Source organism: Laetiporus sulphureus, assembly GCF_001632365.1.
Source record: "Laetiporus sulphureus 93-53 unplaced genomic scaffold LAESUscaffold_29, whole genome shotgun sequence".
Classification (NCBI taxonomy): Eukaryota; Fungi; Basidiomycota; class Agaricomycetes; order Polyporales; family Laetiporaceae; genus Laetiporus; species Laetiporus sulphureus.
In genome coordinates, this window is record NW_024468538.1 from 87162 (window position 1) to 105892 (window position 18731).

The window sequence follows — 18731 nt, forward strand, 5'->3', positions numbered from 1 at the left end:
AGCAAATCGTATCGTGATGCTCCACCATAGATCCAGTTCCTGAGATTACGGCATGGTTTATCAGAAAGGGGAGCCTAAATGCTAGCTTATGAGCCTCGGAAAGACACTCGAGACTGCCCTCCAGCGTTGTGGTTAAAGGCCGGTGGCAGAGTCAATGGGCAGCTGCATCATGCACAGCAATGAACAGCGGTCCGCCGTATTTGCTCGCACTGTAATACGCAAAGCACTGTAACAAGCAAACGCAGCGCTGGTCGCAACCCCGAGAGCGCTAATTAGATGATGGTGATAACTTGAACGAGGTTGTTCACCTCATGGAACTGTCGCACGGCTACGCCGACGACGCTCATAGCGCCTCAGATATTGGTCTCGAAGCGGCGGTGGACCTCCGCGTCGGGAACGCTCTCGATCTCGCCGAGGATGGCGTAGGACCGAGCGCACGAGCGGCGGCTTCGACTATGGCTGCCAGTGTAGGGCTGGGAGTCTCCGAAGGCCTAAACTCAGATATCTCCACCTTAAAATTGCCTTACATACTCACGGTGACCACCTTCACTGGATAATGAGCGACAACGTCGAAGAATTCAGCGAGAGATGTCCGTTGAAACTTGAGGCGAGCGCAGCTCGGTTCTTCTTGATGAGCGCTTTATATTATCGGACCTTTCCAGATAAGGAAGCTAGGTCCTGTTGGCCACCACAATGTCAGTGGTCACCTTCGGAGAGAAAGGCTGCACACATCACTATGCTTGACTAAACTGGGGCTCTATATACATAGTATGTTCGAAAGCGATGGTATTTGTACGGCGAAGGTGTAACTGTATCACTGTTGTGATCACAGTAGGGGCCACACTAGTACATGCCATGCCCGGACAGATTAATGATGTATCATGACCAAGGCTGCATACTTAAAATTTTGACTCGATGCATGACTAGCACGCGGTACGTACACTTCCAAGGAAGAGCCCTTGCGACGGTTTGCCGGCTTTCACTTGCTCGTACGACAGAACATGGTATCATAAAGACAAGTACTAGTGTTATAGTATGTTATTGACTTTGTGCCATGGTCACTTGTAGATATTAATTAGGGATTTAAAGAAGCTAAGCTTTCTAAGGATAAAATCTACGAGAGGTTTTCAATCACTAAGAAGAAAAAAGGATGCCAAACCCTGGAAGAAAGCGCTCTGAGAGTCCATTGAAAGTAGTATGCCGCGTTCGAGTCTAGCATGCTACGTTAGCAAACTCAGAACTTAAATCCTCCATGCCACAATCTGCCCAGCGCATTATCCGGATCGTAGGCACTCTTGACTGCTTGAAGCTTCTCTAGGTTGTCGAGACCAATCTGAGCATAGACCGGCTGACTTCCATCTGCATAGTTCAGATACAGGAAGCCTGGAGTGCGCATGTATTCAACACGATGATCAGGATACATCAGTGAAACGCTTACGGTTGAGGAGCCCGCGTTCGCGCGCAAGGGCTTCTGCCCATGCCAGGTAGTCTCTTGATCGGTCTTCGATCACTTCATCTAGAGTAGCATCCTCCCAGGTCACTTCTTGAAGAATCACTATGTCAAACGTCAATGAGTGTTTCGTTCGTCAGGGAATGCTCGTGCGACTTACAGAAGAGATTGCTTCCCTGCAAACCAGCCGGATTATGCGCTGCCTGCGTCGCGGTAATCATTTGGTTATTGATAGGCTGAATATTCAGACTCCAAGCCGTCCCGTTCACCGCAACCAGGTCCGAGAACAGCTCTTGGCCGTACTGCTGAACATCCAGGACAAGCTGTTTATCTGCCTCAAATGTCAGCGTCCACCACGCGGTACGAGTCCCAGACGGGTCCCCGGCGGCGAACGCTGCAGTGATGGCCGTCAGGTTGGTGATTTCGAGCGTGTTCTCCGTCGCATTGGAAGTAAACTGCTCCAGACCGGAAAAGAGAGGCGGATAGCTGACAGGCTCCAGATATGCAATCGAGAGGCTGCAGTGGGCACCTATGTTTGAAACACGACCACGACAGAGGGACTGCATACTCACAACATATCATAGTCCTGCGCAGTTGGGTTCCATGCCATGGTAATTGCAGAGAGGCCCTTGGGATCGTCCTGTGGATTCATCATTAAATCCATGTGAGACCCCCCCAAAAAAACGACTACATGAGAGCACAATACTGACCACAAGCTTGTTGATGAACGTCAGGAAGTAATCCATGACTGCCGGCGCTTGCTGTATGTCGAGAGACAAAGTGCCTCCCCACATGCCGTCGAGAGCAAACGTTTCCATTGTAAATTGCGTCACGACACCGAAGTTGGTAGAGCCTGTGAGTGCATCGTACGAGGAAATCATTAGATTGTCTACTGTATACCACATCAGAACGCACCTAAGGCAAGTGCCCAGTGAAGGGGAGCATTGTCTTCGCTGGATGCATTCACGAGAGTCCCATTGGCGAGGGCGATCTCTACAACAGACTTAACATTGGAGCAGAGGGAGAAGACGCGGAAAGTCGCACCGTACTGCGTGATGTACCCGGCTCCGAGGCCATATTGATAACTGAAGAAGCTTATGCCACCTACAAGGACGAATGAAGACCAGTAAGTAATGTCGATGTGTATAAGGAGGGGATTGCATACCGCCCATGAGGAAGCCGCCCACGCCGACGGTAGAAGCTCTGCCTCCCGTCACAGTCAAGTTCAGCGGAGCTATAAACTCGTACACATCCGCCTGAGAAGAGCACTCTTTGAGTTAAGAAAACGCAGGATGACACCATGATACACACCCAAGGGTTACCCGGGCCAATAGAGAGCGTGCTATGATCGGACGAGAGCGAAAGCTGGTTGAGCTGCTGCAGATCGATCGTAAATCCCGCAGGGCCGACATTCGAGGAGCCCTTCCAGTTCATATGCCCTCCAGAGCGCACTGCGAAGATGCACTCATTCTCCGTAGCCAGTTGCACCACTTTGGCGACATCTTCTGCACTCGTTGGCACAACCCGGCATGCGGGGACCTGCTCGGCCTGCTGCAAAGAGTAGTACGTGGACTCTTCCTGCGCGTAGACGGTGCTGTTCGGATAGTATACGTTGGAAGGGAAGAGTCCGTTCAGTGAGTCGCACTGTTGATGGAAATCAGAGGGTGCGAGGGAACGAGACGGGAGTGCGTACACATTGACTTGAGGACAGCCGTGTTGACAGCACGGTTCCCGCAAGAGACAAAAGAAATGCTAGGGGGAGAGAAGGAATAGCCATAGTATGCCTAGAGAGGAGCCAAGCAGTCCAGATGTCAGCTTGTCTTATAGCGATGCCTACGACGGGCGCGACCTGTCCGGGATGAACGCCACCTTCACGCTTACCACCCCTGAACGTATGATGTACGCGGCTCAGGTTCGTCAAACGTGTTACATGAGTACATCGGAGCCGCCGAAGCCAATGGGATGCATATGGGCGTGTCTATGAGCTGAGGCTGTAGAGACGTATCAGCAACGCCATCCAAATACATTGATGTGCAAAGAGGCCGCAGCCGCTGCCTACACTGGTACAGGGAAGCCGTTCGAAGTGATTTGTGCCTGCACGATAGTTCACCAGCATCGCACGCATCGCTATTCGATGCCTCGCGGGTCATCCATGGCCAACAGGTATATTTGTCTTGTACCTGACGGTCATGACGGTATACGTCGAGAGGACATCGTCCCCTGCGAATGACATGAGAACCAGTGAGCAAAAGTCCAAATAGAGTCCCTGAGATCAAAACTTGTTGACAGACATGTGATAATCAGAAACGCATCAACCGTTGCAGGATGAGAAACCTGTTGAGGCTGAAACGCGTCCTAGTATGCATCAGCCGAGGATTTCATATACACAATCACGCACTCACGTACTTACCGGAGCAGAGGAACCAGGCACAGCCAGGTCGTTGACAGTGCAGTGACGCTCAACGCGGGTAGTTCGAGCAGCTCTTCCGAATCCGGAGTCGGCAACGTACTCTTCTGTCCGTATAAGCAGCTTGGTTGTGCAATGCTACAAGAAGGATACTAACAGGCTGACAATAAGAATGGCCCTCGCCAAATCCACAGAATGAAACTCTTGGAGAGCGCCGAAGCAGATGCGGTGCACATGGGCGTATCTGTTAGAGTTAAGGCTGTGGAAAGATACTACTAAACAATGTCATTCCAGTGCGTCGATGTGTCAAGTTGCCGTAGTTTGTGCTTACGTTGAGGCAGGAGAGCGAAATATTCTTGCACGATGGTTAACGCACGATATGGGTTGCTGATGTTTCAAGGGCCATCTACAGCTGACAGACGTATTTCATCTTTCGCGCAATGATCATTGAGCAGTCTACGTCGAAAATGGTTCGTCACCTGTAAGTGACGTGAGAACCAATGAGCAAAACCCACCTAGAGAGTCGCTAAGATCAAGATTCGATGACGGACACGATGAGTAGAAACCCACCTAGAGTCTCCCTAAGATCAAGATTTGATGACGGACATAATCAACCGCTGCAGAATGAGGTGACCTCCCGACACTGAAACGCACTACAACGCATCAGCCAAGGCTTTCATACAAACCAATACACGCACATTCTGGAGCTAAGAGACCAGGCACAGCCAACTCGTTGACAGCCCGGTGACGATCAACGCGGGTAGTTCTAGCAGCTCTATCAAGTTTCAAGTTCACAGCAAACCATTCACAGCAAACCCTTCTATTCGCACAAGCAGCGTGGGCGGAGATGTTCGGAGGCCGCCTAAGCCGATCCGATGCATATGGGCGTGTCTGTTCGAGCTAAGGCTGTAGAGACATATCAGCAATTGCCATGCCATCCGTTCGATGATGCATCAAGGGGGTCGCAGCCGTTGCTTACATTTACATTCCTATTAGGAAATCATTCGCAGCGACTATTCCTATACGGTGGTTCATCGGAATGGCACCACATGGCTTTTTGATGTTCCGATGGTCATCTACAACTGACAGATGTATCTGTGTTCCACGAAATCGTCATAAGCAGTCTACGTCGAGGAAGGTTCATCACCTATGAGTGACGTGAGAGAACCATTGAGCAAACACCCACCTAGCGAGTCCCTACGATCAAGATCGGATGACGGACATAACCAACCGCCGCAGAACGAGGTGAACTCTCGATGCTGAAACGCACTATCAGCCAAGCTTCCATAATACTAACTCTCCTACGCTCTCACCGGAGCCGAGAGATCAGGCACAGCCAGCCAAGTTCAACTTGTTCGGAGTTCACAGCATACCGCTTCTATCCCCACAAGCAAGCAGCGTATCGGCGGAGTTGTTCGAGGCCGCCGAAGCCGATGCGATGCACACGGGCGTGTCTGTTCGAGCTAAGGCTGTAGAAACACATCAGCAACTGCCATGCCACCCGTACGATGATGTGCCAAGCGATCGGAGTTGTTGCTTACATTTATGTTCTTATTGGGGAACTATTCGCAGCGATTATTCCTATAGGTCTGTCACCCGAATGGCACGACATGCCAGCTTGTACGGACGCCTCGAGGGTTATGCAATTCACAGCTGACGGGTACATCTGTCTTTCGCACGATGGTCATCATGTGGTCTACGGCGAGGAAGGTTTAGATCCAGAATCAACGACATAGTCTTCTATTCACATGAGCAACGCGGTCGCTGACGCATGGTGTAGAGGCTTCTATCAGCACAAACATCACTACGAGAAAAATACGAAGAGGCTGACAATAGATATGGAGCTCTCATGAACCGCCGAGAACGAGACGAGACGCTACTTCACGGCAAAATTCCCACGTCCACACAATAAATCGCGCAGCATGCCCTTCCTCTCACTGCTCATCCAAATTAGTCATGAGCTCCTTCCCCTCAATGAGCAAATCCTCCGAAAGCACCTCAGTGCTCGTCGCGTCGTCCAGCAGGAGCTTTCCTCTCGCTCGGAAGCCCGTGACCGCGTCTTTGCCCAGCGGCACGCGCAGCGGCGGGTTCGGGTCCTTCGAAAGCTTGTGGTAAATCATCTTCATCGCTGTCGGCGTGAACGTCGGCGTCAGCGTCATCGTCATCGTATACGTGTGCGCGGGCACAAGTAGCGGCAGGACGTACCTTTGACGGTGTCCCCCGGGAGAGGCGCGTTGGGGATGTACACGCGGAGCTGTTGGACGGCCGAGTCGGGGTAGCTGTAGGCCGGGTGCGGAGGCGTCTGGACGAGCGACTCGGGCTGCGCGCCGCGCGTCGCGAAGCCACCCGGGAGGATGTTGGTCATCTTTGGTACTGTGAGCGTGCGTGCGATTTAATGGACGGGACGATCAGTGGATCGCACCTTGATGTTCCACGCTGGATTCAATTCCTGGAAGTACAGTGTGAGATCATCAGGATGGACGAGGATTGATGCGGGAGCACGAACCTTGGAGAGACATTCGAGACCGCTTTCCAGCGCTGTAGTTAGAAGGTTGGCAGAGTCAATGAGCAGCCGCTTTAAACGCGCATAGCAAAGAACAGCAATTCACCATGCTTGCTGGCGCTGTAATACGCAAACGCAGGGCTGGTCGCAACCCCAAGCGCGCTGACGATGGTGATAAGCCTCCCGCCTATGGGCTTGTTCACCTCACGGAACTGCCGCACGGCTTCGCGAGCGACGTTCATAGCGCCCCAGAAATTAGTATCAAAGAGGCGGCGGGCCTCCGCGTCGGGAACGCTCTCGACCTCGCCGAGGATGGCGTATCCGGCATTGCTGAACACGACGTCGACGCGGCCGAACGCGCCGGTGGCGGCTTCGAACGCGGCAGAAATCTCTTGTGGCTGGGTGACGTCGAGCTTGAGCACGAGCAGCTGGGAGGCGGGATACTGCTCGGAGAGGGAGGACAGGACTTGGGGCTTGCGGAGGGTGGCGACCGCGATGTCGCCTTCGGAGAGGACCTGAGTGTGGGTTAGCGGGTGTGTTCTAGGGCGGGGGCTCGATCGGTGATGTAAACTCACGCGCTCGGTCATGGCGCGACCCATGCCAGAAGAGGCACCAGTGACTGCAATAGACTGAGCATCAAGGGATACGCATGTTAATTAGGCTACTCACTGAGCCAGACGCGCGGAGCCATTGCTATGGAATGTGATGCGATGAGAGAGTACAAGGGTAGAGATTGCGTGGGAGGAGTCGCAGCAACTTGGGCATAGGAGACTGAGGACCATCCATTTTGTGTAGTGGTCCAGCTCTGTATAATACGCCGACACCGGAAATTAATGTGTCAGCTATGAGTAGCAGGATCACTGAAATGCAACAGCGTATGTGTGGCCGCGCTTATTCGCTGAGTCAGCAGCCTCACACGATCTGAATTGCCATTCGTGGAAATTGTGGACGGCCGCTGTACATCCATTCAGGCTAGCGTGCGGGGAAAGCTCTGTCACATCCTCGGCCATGGCGTGTCCCGCAAGGTCTTGGCACGTCCACCCAGCACTGCGTGTCTCCGTGCCCGTAACCCTACTAATAGTAACCCGTGATGGCCTGTAATAGCGTTTCACTCATCTCTGATCCAGATAACGGTTTCGCGCGCACGCCACGGGTCTGACTGAACATAAATTAGCATACACCAGTCATCATGGCAGACGAATGGCCTCCTTCAGAATGCTATTCTGCCGCGTTCTGTTCACAGGCGTCTGCCAACAACTTCTCCACTTCCTCCATCCATGCCTTCGTCCCCGCACGTCTCGCTGGAAATTCGGCCAGTGTCTCAGGCCCATATCGTCGTGTATCCCACCGACTCTACCGACAACATCCCAGAGCCCCTTGTCGTGCTCAGCAACCCCGAAGACATAACCGCCTCTCAAGTATGGCAGGACAAGCAAGAGGGTTTGGTGGTGTCCGAAGAACAGGACGACTGGTCTATCGACCGAGCTAACCCCCGTAATTGGTCTCTCACACGCAAATGGGTTTGCACGGCTATTGTCAGGTATGCTCGTCGTTCTATGCTGTGGCGCAGTACTCAGCGATCGGTTTGCGTATTTATTAGCCTTTACTCCTTCGTATCACCGTTGAGCAGTTCCATGATGGCACCTGCGCAAGTACATCTGGCTACTTGCGGCTGTTACTCTCACTCATTATTGTATACAGACTTCCCGACATTTCCAAACACTATGGAATCACGAGTTCTTCCGTCCAAGCTCTGACGCTCTCTATCTTCCTCCTCTCCTTCGCAATAGGTAAGGCAGTTCATATTGTACTCATAATGTTTTTGCTGACTTACGAGGGCTCTTCTTACACCATTCTGAAAATTTAAATTCTCACTGCCCTACGTATCGCTCATACTTAGGCCCATTATTCTTTGGCCCCCTCAGCGAAATGTACGGCCGCGCATGGGTAAGCTCATTGCTCCGCAGAAACCGTATTTCGTCCGCCTACAGCTACCATATATGCGGCATGTGGCTCACACCATTCCACAGGTTCTCCATCTCGCCAACATCCTCCTTCTCGGGTGCAAGTGAGCGCATCCGTCTCCTGCATAGTTCATCACTTACTGACTCTCCTGATAATGTGTATCTGCTCGACTTTGATCGCATTCTTCATAGCATCGGATGCGCGTTCGCACCATCGACGGCCGCACTCATCATCTTCCGTTTCTTCGCAGGATTGGGCGGCTCCGCATCCGTGTACGTGTCACTTCACTGGCACCTGCCGCTCGCATCCGCCAGCTCCTGGATATGCTGACGCGAATCACACACGGACAGCGGTATCGGCGGCTCAGTTGTCTCTGACATATTCGCAGAGCGTGATCGCGGTTCTGCCATGGCTATCATGAGTGCGCAACTATCATTATAAGCATTATTTTATTTTCTAACCGACGTCCTGACTCTCCCGAACATCCACAGCTATCGGCCCTCTGGTAGGACCCACTGTCGGACCTGTCGCAGGTCTGCTCCCCCCCTCTAGTCGTCAAACTCGTGGCTGACCTAAATACAACATCCTCCCCTAGGTGGCTTCATCACCGCTACCATCGGGTTCAAATGGGTCTTCGTCGTGATCGCCGCCGTCGTACGTAGTCACTCTCTTCATCCCATAAAATCCGCACTTCGCACTCACTATCCCTCGCCCCACCTTCCAGTGCGGCGTCGCGAGCCTCATCGGAATCCCGTTCCTCCGAGAATCGTACGGGCCAGTCGTTCTACGCCGCCGCCTCAGCTCCACGAAAGACTCGACCGCAGAGCTCCCCGGCGCCGCTGCCGCCGTCCCCACCAGCGCCCGCGAGCGCGCGCGCATGCTCTGGACCAACTTCAGCCGGCCCGCGGTGCTCCTCACGCGCTCGAGCATCTGCTTCATGCTCTCCATGTACCTCGCGTTCATCTACGGTGCGGCCCGTCTCTGCCTTTCACGGGTGTGTGGTGATTGGACGCTGATCAGACCTTGCGCCCCGCAGGGACGTACTATTTGATGTTTGCGACGTTCCCAGAGCTGTTCTCGTCTGTGTATGGGTTCGGGCCTGGGATCGGCGGGCTGACGTACCTCGGGTTGGGCATCGGGTTCATCCTTGGGAGTTTCCTCGGTGCACGGTACGGGGATGCGCTGTACCGATACGTACGCTCGTTACCTTCCCCCCTTTTTGGCAACGCTTGGCTCACTGATGTTGCTGCAGATCGCGAATAGGACGAACAATGGCGTTGGTAAGCCGGAGATGCGCATACCGGGGTTGGTCATGTGCTCCGTCTTCGTTCCCATCGGACTGTTGTGAGTGTTCTACACGCTGGGGAGCACGCGTCGTCCTAGTTATTGATGTTGATGCTTCATTATCTAGTTGGTACGGCTGGTCTGCGCAGGCGAGGACGCATTGGATTTTACCGGTACGTCACGGAGAAATTTCCGTTTTAGATCGCATTTTGAGTAGTGGATGCTGAGCTTGGGGGCACTGCAGATTATCGGGACCGGTGAGAGATCGAGCATGCGTGCGTGCGTGTCGATCGCGTAGCTGACTGGAGACCTGCTTGTGCTGCACAGGGTTCTTCGGGCTCGGGTTGATGATGGCGTATCTCTCCATTCAGGTAAGCACTCGCGACAAAATCCCCCGGGCCATACACGTGCTTACGTTACGGCTTGGCTCGGTTGCAGTTGTACCTCGTCGATGCGTTCGAGTATGCGGCGAGCGCGCTCGCTGCTGCATCCGTGCGTCTTTTCTCCCCCTTCTGCGCCGCGTGCTCCATGCTGACCACTGACTGCGGGCGTGTGTCCGATAGGTCTTGCGGTAAGACGACATTCCTTATGCACCCGAGTTATGCCGGAGCTGATTCGTATTGTTCGTTGCAGGAGTCTCTTTGGATTTGGATTCCCTCTGTTTGCAGGTACGTCGGGCCCTGCTGCCTTTTTAACCCCTTCTTTTCGTCCGGTTGATCCTGAATTCATGTGTGTGCTTCCAGGTCCGATGTTCGCTGCCCTAGGAGACGGACCGGGCAATTCTCTGCTTGCAGGTATGTCTGCGCGTCCTCGTCTGTGACGTACGGTCCCCCTTCCCTCCTAACCTTTTTCCGCCGCCACCTGGCTGCGGATGCAGCGAAAATAAGCCGAGCTAACGCTCTCTGCCTACAGGTCTCAGTATCGTGATCGGGGTCCCGTTCCCCATTTACCTGTACTTCCGAGGAGAGAAGATCAGGCAGGGCAGCAAGTACACCAAGTGAAGGTGGGAGGGGGCACCGTGGTGGCGATGTGGGAGGCGATGTGTGGTTTATTTTATTTGATTTTATTGTATAATCCGACGTAATGGCTCCTGCGCTGATTAGTTCTAGGCGCATTCACGTTTTCACGTTCACGTTCGTTTGCACAATGTCGTACCATAGCCGGACTCCGAGTCGTCTTGATGTTAAGTTTTCGATTCGTCGGATAACGTGCATTAGACAGTCGATAGAGTGTTATATCACGCGTAATTCTCTATGGTAGATATATTGTGGCGTATGCTGGTGTCATCCGACCTGGTGCAGAAATATTTGTTCGGTTCCATCCACGATGCGAATAAATGGCAAACCGCATCGTTGATGTCTAATATCGAATGCATACAGACCGGGATTGCTCTAAGGGGTGATCGGTAAAGTGACCAGTCCACCGCCGTTTATGCTGAGGACTATGCCAGTGGTGCCACCCATCCGTCCCGGTCTGAGTCTCGATCCGACGCATAATGTACCGCTCTGGACATCAACTCGACACCTATAACCTAAGTGTTTGGGAGTTCGCACAGTCTAGTCCTCAGAACATCGCCTCGTATCGATATCGACATCGGTGGGGGCTCCTCCGCGGGATTCCAGTTCTGTCGTGGTTACGCATGGCGGCCCCAGGTCTCATAACGATCGTCGTCCGAGATGCTAGCGCACGGGTATATCCACAGTCGGGGTGGTACCGACGCTTAACGTCCTATCACATTCATAGGCAGAGTTGGAGACATGAACACGTAGGCCCGGCGATCGTTGTCGCGACAGAACCTAGCCTATAGGCTGTCAGACCTCAAAGCTAACTCTTCGTTTGATGTCGGTCGTTCCAGAGAAATCGTAAGACGCATAGTCCGAACCACAGTTGTGATGACTGACTGTGTCTCATCAACGCGAGTTGCGTCATCAGAGGAAGGCGCATGCGGCTGCGAGGCCTCGTAGTATTGGGCTGGTCACTCAGAGGAGCCCAACGCAGCTCATCATTTCGTTTGTTGAATTCACCCGACCAATTGCGCGGGAGAGAGGAATTGCGCAGAAGCGGACGCACTGAAAGCACAATGCGCTGCAGAGCGTGAGCATCACAGTGAATGCGAGACTGTATAATTAACACCATACCTTGCACCCAGGCTAGCGAGGTCTATGGCCATGGCCCAGGTGGCAGCAAGTCAGGATTGCGCCATCATTGCTTCCAGCAATTATATTGCGTTACATGATATTATGTAGTGATTTAGCGCAACTACGCTTGCAGATGTGATGTGGTCCTCAGCAGGATGTTGGCAGCAATTGACGATTCCGTAGCATTGGTTTGATGAGGCTTACCGCGTACTCTTCGCCATTCGTCTTGGAAAGAAGCTCTCACAGGCTCCGGGAGACCCGTCCTCTATGCGTATCGCGAAATATGAGGGCTCCAAACCTGGTTCGTCACTCAATGCGCATTTCAGACCCTCCCGGGCATTGAGCGTTAATAATCTTGTTGTATGATGATGCAGGAATCGATCTCAACCTTCTCAAAAAGCGGCTGATTTATCAATTCGACTCACCTGTTGAATGCCAGTGCGAAATAGAATAAGGTTCCTAGTTTTTGATCCACTGTACCACCGAAATTGGTCAATGTAGTGCCCAAGCATGACGTTTTGCACCAAACAGCCAGGGACCCAGGGTAAATGTTTGCGACTCTCATAGTACATGGGAATTTGCCGGGGCCTCTTCTCACAGTACGCGGCCACGTGCACTAGCTTAACCATAGTTCGCCACGTGACTCGTCCAGCCATTGCGGCAGTTTAGGGCAGCGTCTCAGAGCGTGCAGACACTGCAGAGAAATTGGCGCCTAGTCGAGCCTTACCTTCCGTCCAAGCCAAGTCTGTTATGGCTCAGTCACCATTATGCTGCCACGAAATGACGAAATGATTAGGTATGTATTGCCAGCCGTCAACATCACTAGTGCTCGTACGTGCATCGTGCGTCAGGACTCAGCATGAGAGGCTACCGGGTACAGCGCATGCGGGTATACGCGCGTGAGGTGTACTGTACATGGAGCTTGCTGGTTATAGCGTGATCTGTGGAAGACGAAGGACAAGGGGAACCAGTTGACACACTGAACTAGGAATTACGAATCGACGAACAGACAGCAACCCAGATAACGTAACACTGAACAAACGATCCCAGGTTTTTGCACATTTAAAGGAGGACTGCTGCGGCGAGCATACCCAGTGCGCCCATCATGAGCCCGTTGCCGACGTGCATGCCCGCGGCGCCGCTCGTACTCGAGCCCGAGGTGCTGCTCTGGCCCACCGCTGTAGTCGACGGCTCGCTCGAGCTAGAGCTCGAGCTCGAGCTCGAGGTCGCGACGGACGACTCGCTGCCGCTGGAGCTCTTCACCATCCCAGACGCTGTGGACGCAGGGGCAGAAGAGCCCACAGAGCCCACTGAGCTCGCTGAGCCGATGGAGGTGGAGGTGGGGCCGTTTGAGGAGGAGGCGACGCTGGAGGACGCGGGCGTGGTGCCGTTAATCTGGTCCCAGATGGCGGTGGAGAAGGTGCCGGTCATGTCGGTCAGCCTGAAAGCGCAGAAAGCAGGTCAGTTCACGTTAACAGGAGAGTTCAAAGGTACCCACGTGAAGAGCGCGGAGAACGCCTCGGCAGGGTAGGCGGTGTTGTTCGGGTCCTTGGCAGAGAGCGACTGGAAGCGGATGAAACTGGAACGTACAGGCAGGTGAGACAGCATGTAAGCATGACAGAGTGGGAGACGCACTAATACTCGCCGTCGGGCCCTGCGGCAGGGTCAGGCGTGAACACGATTGAAGCGGTCGAGGCGACGTTGACGCTGGCGACAATCGTCTGGACGGAGGTCTGTGCGAGAATGTTAGCGCGACCGAGCAACCGAATACGGCGCGAGGTGTGGCGCAGGACCCACCTGCGCGGTCTCAGTTCCGACGTAGATGGCGACCTCAGCGTCGCCGAAGTCGGCGAGCGAGGGCTTGTTGCCGTCGTCCAGCCAGGAGACGGTCCAGTTCTGGCCGGCGGCCCAGGTGTCGCCGCTCACGGGGGAGTTCACCTGTGCAGGTGTGGCGTGTTCAGTGCTTAGGGTTTAGAGGACAAGTGACGGAACAACGTACGTAGACGGTCCCGAGGGCGGACTGTGCGAGGTACGTGAGGGCGAAAATGGCAGATGCTGAGCGGGCGAACATTGTCGAAGATGAAGAGGGTATGGATTCTTTTTACTGATAAAGCGAATGAATGTGGTGCTGAACGAGCGGAAGTGCCAGGCGACGAGCGACACTGGCAGAGGGGTGTAGATGAAGGTGGAGAAGGAGGAGGAGGAGCGGGCAGCTGCTTGGGAGCGTTGGGAAGGTTACGCGAGAGCGGTCGCTGGCAAGAGGTACGCGCGGGGAGCCCAAGGGTATATACGCGATCGTTCCGCGTGGGTGTCCGGCAGCTGGCGCCGGCTCGATCGCGCACGTGACGGGATCAGTTTCAACGTTGATTTCTGACTCCGACTCGATGCACGTCGCTGCCAAGGGCGCATGTGTCCCGCCCCTGGCAACGGACCGCCGCCGGTGCTGAGCTTTGTCTTCTTCTGCTTTCGGCTTTCATGAAAAGCTACAATAGCATGGGAGAGTTTAAAACTGAATGCAGAGACGGACTGTTTTTGACCGAGAATGTCAGCGAGAGCCTGAAGGACAGCGGGGCCCCTGGACACAAACATGCAAGTCGTCTTTTGTTCGGATCTGGTGGCGGCCAATCACAGGGCGCGGCGCACAACTTCTCTAGGCGCTGGCGTTGAAAGAGTTCATCTTGACCTCCTCCTTCATCTTTTCCTTCGAAATATGCTATGGTTTGTACCGTCTTCCACTCTGGAAGGTATGAATATTGTCATACAAATCCGCATCCGTGTTCGTCCTTACAATACTGGGGTCCGGTTGTTCAGCTATTCGGCGACGCATCGCTGGATGTTTTCTTCATTGAGACTTGACCGACCCCGCGGACCTGGATGTGTCAAGCCGAGGTGCCAACTGATTCCTGTCATGCAACGCTTCCTGATTTACACATTGGTCATGATAAGGTTGTGACGGAGAGAGAAGCTCCCGAGAGATGGCTCGTTGGATTGTTGTGAACTCGTTCACGGAGGTTACTGTCATTTGCAAACCATTCTCTCGCAGAGCATAGCATTTCCTTCAGTTTCTTGGTCACTCTGGCTATCATTGTTTCTCAGGTTGCCAGCTGCTCATAACTGAATTTGGCGTCTATATGCGCTGCCTATGTGCTCAGGCACACTTCGTTTCCGGACTCGAGTCATCTCGTCTATTGCTGTCGTACATATTTCCCACACGGTGACAGTGAGCGGCGTAAAACCGTCGACCACGGAGATGATGACTACATCATTCTAGCTGTTGAAGCTTTCGGTCTCCGAATTGCCCGTGATGCAGCCCAATGGCGGACGAAATCCGGTACCGTCGTCCAGTAGCTTTCATTGTGGACAAAGGAGTTGGCTTTTATACTGACCTACGTGATCGGAAGTCCGGCGTAGATGGGCAAGTCATTCCAGGCCGCTGTCACAATCCAAGACCCAATGTCGCCGGTCTCGACGCATCAAAGGTCCACTCCATGCGCGTCCTTTCAGGTACATGAAGGCTGATCGCGCAAAGTCGAACCTTTGTGCTGTAGGACTTCTACAACTTGACCGTGCCACTTGGCTGGCCCTCAATGACGAGTGGAAAGTCTTGACGCATCAACGGTCTAGTCCATCCGTCCTCTTCTAGAAGCACAACATCGCAGCTGTGCAGTTGAACTCTTGTGCTGTAGGGTGTCTCCAGCTTGTCTATGACAAGTTGGATACCCCTAAAGGACAAGAGGAAAGTCTGCACGTCATTCTGTGTACTATCCTCAGTGAATGTGTCGCATGTCACAATTTTCTGGACGTACCTTCATGAGGTCTGGTAGGGTCCTCGATGGAGGGTCTTAGGAGGAGATTTTGAGTCATTCGTAATTCGTGAGTGTCCTAGATTCTCTGCTGCTGTGTGCTTTGATCTGCTGTACATACGAGGCATCGTTTCCGGAAACGACCGCTCGAACATGCAGCGACGTACTAGGCATATTCGTGCTTACATTGTCCCAATGTGTGGCTGTGCATGCACCACCGAGCGCATACCGTGAGTTTTTCGTCATTCCAGCATGCGTTTCTCACTTCATCGCTTCCATGCCCATTCTATGTGCATCTCTCGCGGTCGATACTTCCTTCGATAAAGTGTACCCATATGCTCGATGAAGGGCGCATATATCCACTTCTTCAGTTGATTCTCCCATGTGTCTGCAGCCAATAACACGTGACTATATGCGTGTATGTTCGCTTTCACCGGCCCTGATGTCTGTTCTGTCTAGTTTACGGTGCGCACAGGCGACGCGCAACCCTGCAGCGGCTCTTGATGAGCTGCTGTCCAGCTACGGCGGCTCGGAATAGGAACGGGATCGTGGCCGCCGGAAAAGACAGGATCGACTTTGGGATCGTGGATGTGGCGTGCGCTTTCTCGACAGAGCGCGTGATGGACCTTGTCGTGTCAAATGGGAAGCAGGATAGTCTCGTCCCTCTTGCGCGCGTCACTTTGTCGTCGCCGCATCGCGGAGACGTTCAGGGTACCAGGTAAGAGACCAGCCTCAAAAGCCCCATGAAATCACCTCACTAGACATTTTCAGCGCCTCAGCCTTCCAGTGCGCCTCGATGCATCAACGTAGGCCAACCGCTCACGATCGTAGTCATTTCCCATTCCTTCTACGCTGACCGTTCCGAGAACTCACTGGAATTCGAGTTCCGTGACATCCGCCGTCATCAGCGATTCGCATTTTCCGTTGGCTAATCGCCGTGGTAGTGGCGACCGCCACAACGACCTCTTTCGACCACAACATTCTCCTACACGACATTGTCCGACTAATAGTGTCCTTCCTGACTTCATGTCCCACGAGCCTGGACCCAAAGTGATTAGCATAGCTCGTCCGCCCACTTGGAGCAAAGTCAAGTGTGAGATGCAACTGCCGGGACACAAGCACCCGTCCGATCTGGAGCGACCGCTGGATATCGCGAACCAGTGGAATCATATTGGAGAGATTGGGGCAGCTTTCATACCAGAGGTGCTTGCGGAAGCGACATACGGCAGCTCTTTGCATCGTCCCTTCATCATAACGAGTGGCAGGAAAGGTAGGCAGTAGCGATACCTTCAGGTCCTGATTGAAGGTTGTATAGCTCACGTATCTGTGCAGTGTTGATCTGGCGTGCTTCAATATGTATGACGTGCTTTTGACTCCGGAGAGCCTCCAAAGTGTGAACGAAGTTTCCCTGCGCCGACTCTGCACGCTCACTATCCAAGTATTTCTTCCTAAAATCGTCCATTCCGGCCTTGCGGAGCGGAAGCCCTCTGTCCTAGTGCACGACCGGTTTCTGATACGCAGGACTGGAGCACAGGATGACAAATGGTATGCGGAAGTCGTCCATAGGGTGTGTGTCGCACAAGTCTTGTTGTACTTCGGCGGGAAGTTCAGTTTATATTGACATCCCAGCAAAGGTGGATGTCCACTGCACCGCATATCATTGCCGCAGAGATAGTATCATGCGATCGGCGCTCCGACTGTTCTCTGGCGAGATAGATGCAAGGCTGTGAGAGCAATGCTGATCGAAAGGACATCAAAACAAGCTTGGTGGATCGGACGCTGGCAGATGATGAGGAGCAGTTGGAAGACCATCGCTGCGATCGTGAAAATGCCACTAGGTAGCGTTCCGTTCATGGTACGCGGACCATGAGTACTTGACAGCAGCCGATGCTATCTGATCTACACTCTTGATTGGGCCCTATGCAGCCTTTAACAGGCTCGAACTTGAAAGAATTCTCCATCATCAATGTCAAGGACGTCTTCGCCATTGCAGAACTCATCGTGCTCAAGTGCTTCCCCGTCGTCGTGTTCACCGCAGTGTGGGTTGAAAGAGACGCGGATGATGGTCCTGGTCATGACTATTGGACGGCGACAACATCAATCACGTCCTGGGGCGGAGACATTCCACAGGTTGGACCTGTTATTCGGTCGGGTATCGCGCGCGACATGGGTTTCGGTTTGAGCTACCGGCAGATAGTACTGATGGACTCGATGGTCATATACGATCTGAATTATTTGCGAGTCATCACATACGTTGTCAGCTTTCCAACTTTTCTTGATATTTATGCTTGATACTGCTTAGTTTCTTGACACTAAGCATATATAGTGTCAAGAAATTCCTGAAGCACTAGCGGTCGCATTTGGCCATCATAGCGAACACTTCCATTTTACCGAGCTCCAGTCCCATCGTGACGCGGCCCCGAGCACGTGATCGCGTTTCTCGCGGACAGCGCTGCCCGGACTCCGGTCCGTCACTTTCCGTCGCTTTTCTTACGCCTCGCCTTCGTGGCTTGTGTCTGGCTTGGACCCGCAATTCTGTCTACGCAAATCAAACCAATTGGAAGAGATGAATCCTAGGCTGTCCGCACGGCTCTGGGAAGAGCATGATGTTCTCCGCTCGCCGTTCGGCCTGGATATGGGCCACATTGCTACAATCATGGCCATGATGTCCATCATACACGCAGAATGCTCTCCCCTAGGCTCATAAATCAGCCTTCGTACAGGAAGACACACTCGTTCCTTATACTCAGGCTGAGATCGTAACTCGAGGTCCAAAGGGAAGACCCCCCGTGGGGAACGCGGAGTTTCAACGTGCCGACGGCAATTCGACGCTCGAAGCTTTGGCGCTGGTCGGACACACCATGTGATCGCGTTGTACAGAACACGTCTGTAAAGGCACTGGGGGCATGAGCCCATGATTCTGCTGGGAACATTTTGGACACATCACAATAACAGTCACAATGTAACTCTAATGTTACTGATGTAAACATCATGGAATGATTTGAATTATTTCGAGTGAGCACATTGTGGAATAATAGTGATATTATTCAGAAAGACACCAGGATGAGACAACAATTTTGCTCTGGTGTCACAAAGCACCAAAGCACTTAACCCAATTAAGGGCAAGTCTGCTTTTGTGACCTGCACAAATGATCCCACATAAAAAGCCTGCCACAAGGGC

The 18731-nt window shown here is 53.2% G+C and overlaps 4 protein-coding genes across 4 annotated transcripts; 2 read left to right on the forward strand and 2 right to left on the reverse strand.

Annotated features, from left to right (window-relative positions):
* Window positions 1-1234: 1234 nt before the first annotated feature.
* On the reverse strand, window positions 1235-6980 carry LAESUDRAFT_656968 (uncharacterized protein; the record flags this gene model as incomplete). The annotated part of the gene is made up of 15 exons (XM_040904652.1): window positions 1235-1383; window positions 1439-1555; window positions 1611-1966; window positions 2023-2090; window positions 2161-2303; window positions 2366-2443; window positions 2495-2554; window positions 2616-2706; window positions 2762-3150; window positions 3354-3577; window positions 5796-5985; window positions 6063-6222; window positions 6280-6395; window positions 6467-6875; window positions 6936-6980. Coding segments are annotated over 15 exons (2595 nt in total), but the record flags the coding sequence as incomplete, so codon positions are not given.
* Window positions 6981-7325: 345 nt separating this feature from the next.
* Window positions 7326-10913, forward strand: LAESUDRAFT_727468 (MFS general substrate transporter). The gene is made up of 20 exons (XM_040909228.1): window positions 7326-7900; window positions 7961-8008; window positions 8062-8150; window positions 8261-8307; window positions 8391-8428; window positions 8517-8597; window positions 8676-8746; window positions 8817-8858; window positions 8921-8979; window positions 9050-9293; window positions 9362-9519; window positions 9578-9669; window positions 9737-9782; window positions 9854-9866; window positions 9937-9980; window positions 10048-10101; window positions 10173-10180; window positions 10243-10277; window positions 10353-10403; window positions 10522-10913. The coding sequence occupies exons 1-20, from the start codon at window positions 7638-7640 to the stop codon at window positions 10608-10610; spliced, it is 1572 nt and encodes a 523-aa protein (XP_040762634.1). The 5' UTR covers window positions 7326-7637; the 3' UTR covers window positions 10611-10913.
* A 1616-nt stretch (window positions 10914-12529) lies between these two features.
* LAESUDRAFT_727469 (uncharacterized protein) lies at window positions 12530-13916 on the reverse strand. Its single transcript, XM_040909229.1, has 5 exons — window positions 13747-13916; window positions 13545-13685; window positions 13383-13480; window positions 13246-13326; window positions 12530-13188 (listed from the first exon to the last, which is right to left on the reverse strand). Exons 1-5 carry the CDS (start codon window positions 13816-13818, stop codon window positions 12810-12812), a joined length of 771 nt encoding a protein of 256 aa, XP_040762635.1. The 5' UTR covers window positions 13819-13916; the 3' UTR covers window positions 12530-12809.
* Window positions 13917-16537: 2621 nt separating this feature from the next.
* Window positions 16538-17842, forward strand: LAESUDRAFT_813790 (uncharacterized protein; the record flags this gene model as incomplete). The annotated part of the gene is made up of 3 exons (XM_040914522.1): window positions 16538-16827; window positions 16883-17117; window positions 17477-17842. The coding sequence occupies exons 1-3, from the start codon at window positions 16577-16579 to the stop codon at window positions 17840-17842; spliced, it is 852 nt and encodes a 283-aa protein (XP_040762636.1). The 5' UTR covers window positions 16538-16576.
* Window positions 17843-18731: the final 889 nt, after the last annotated feature.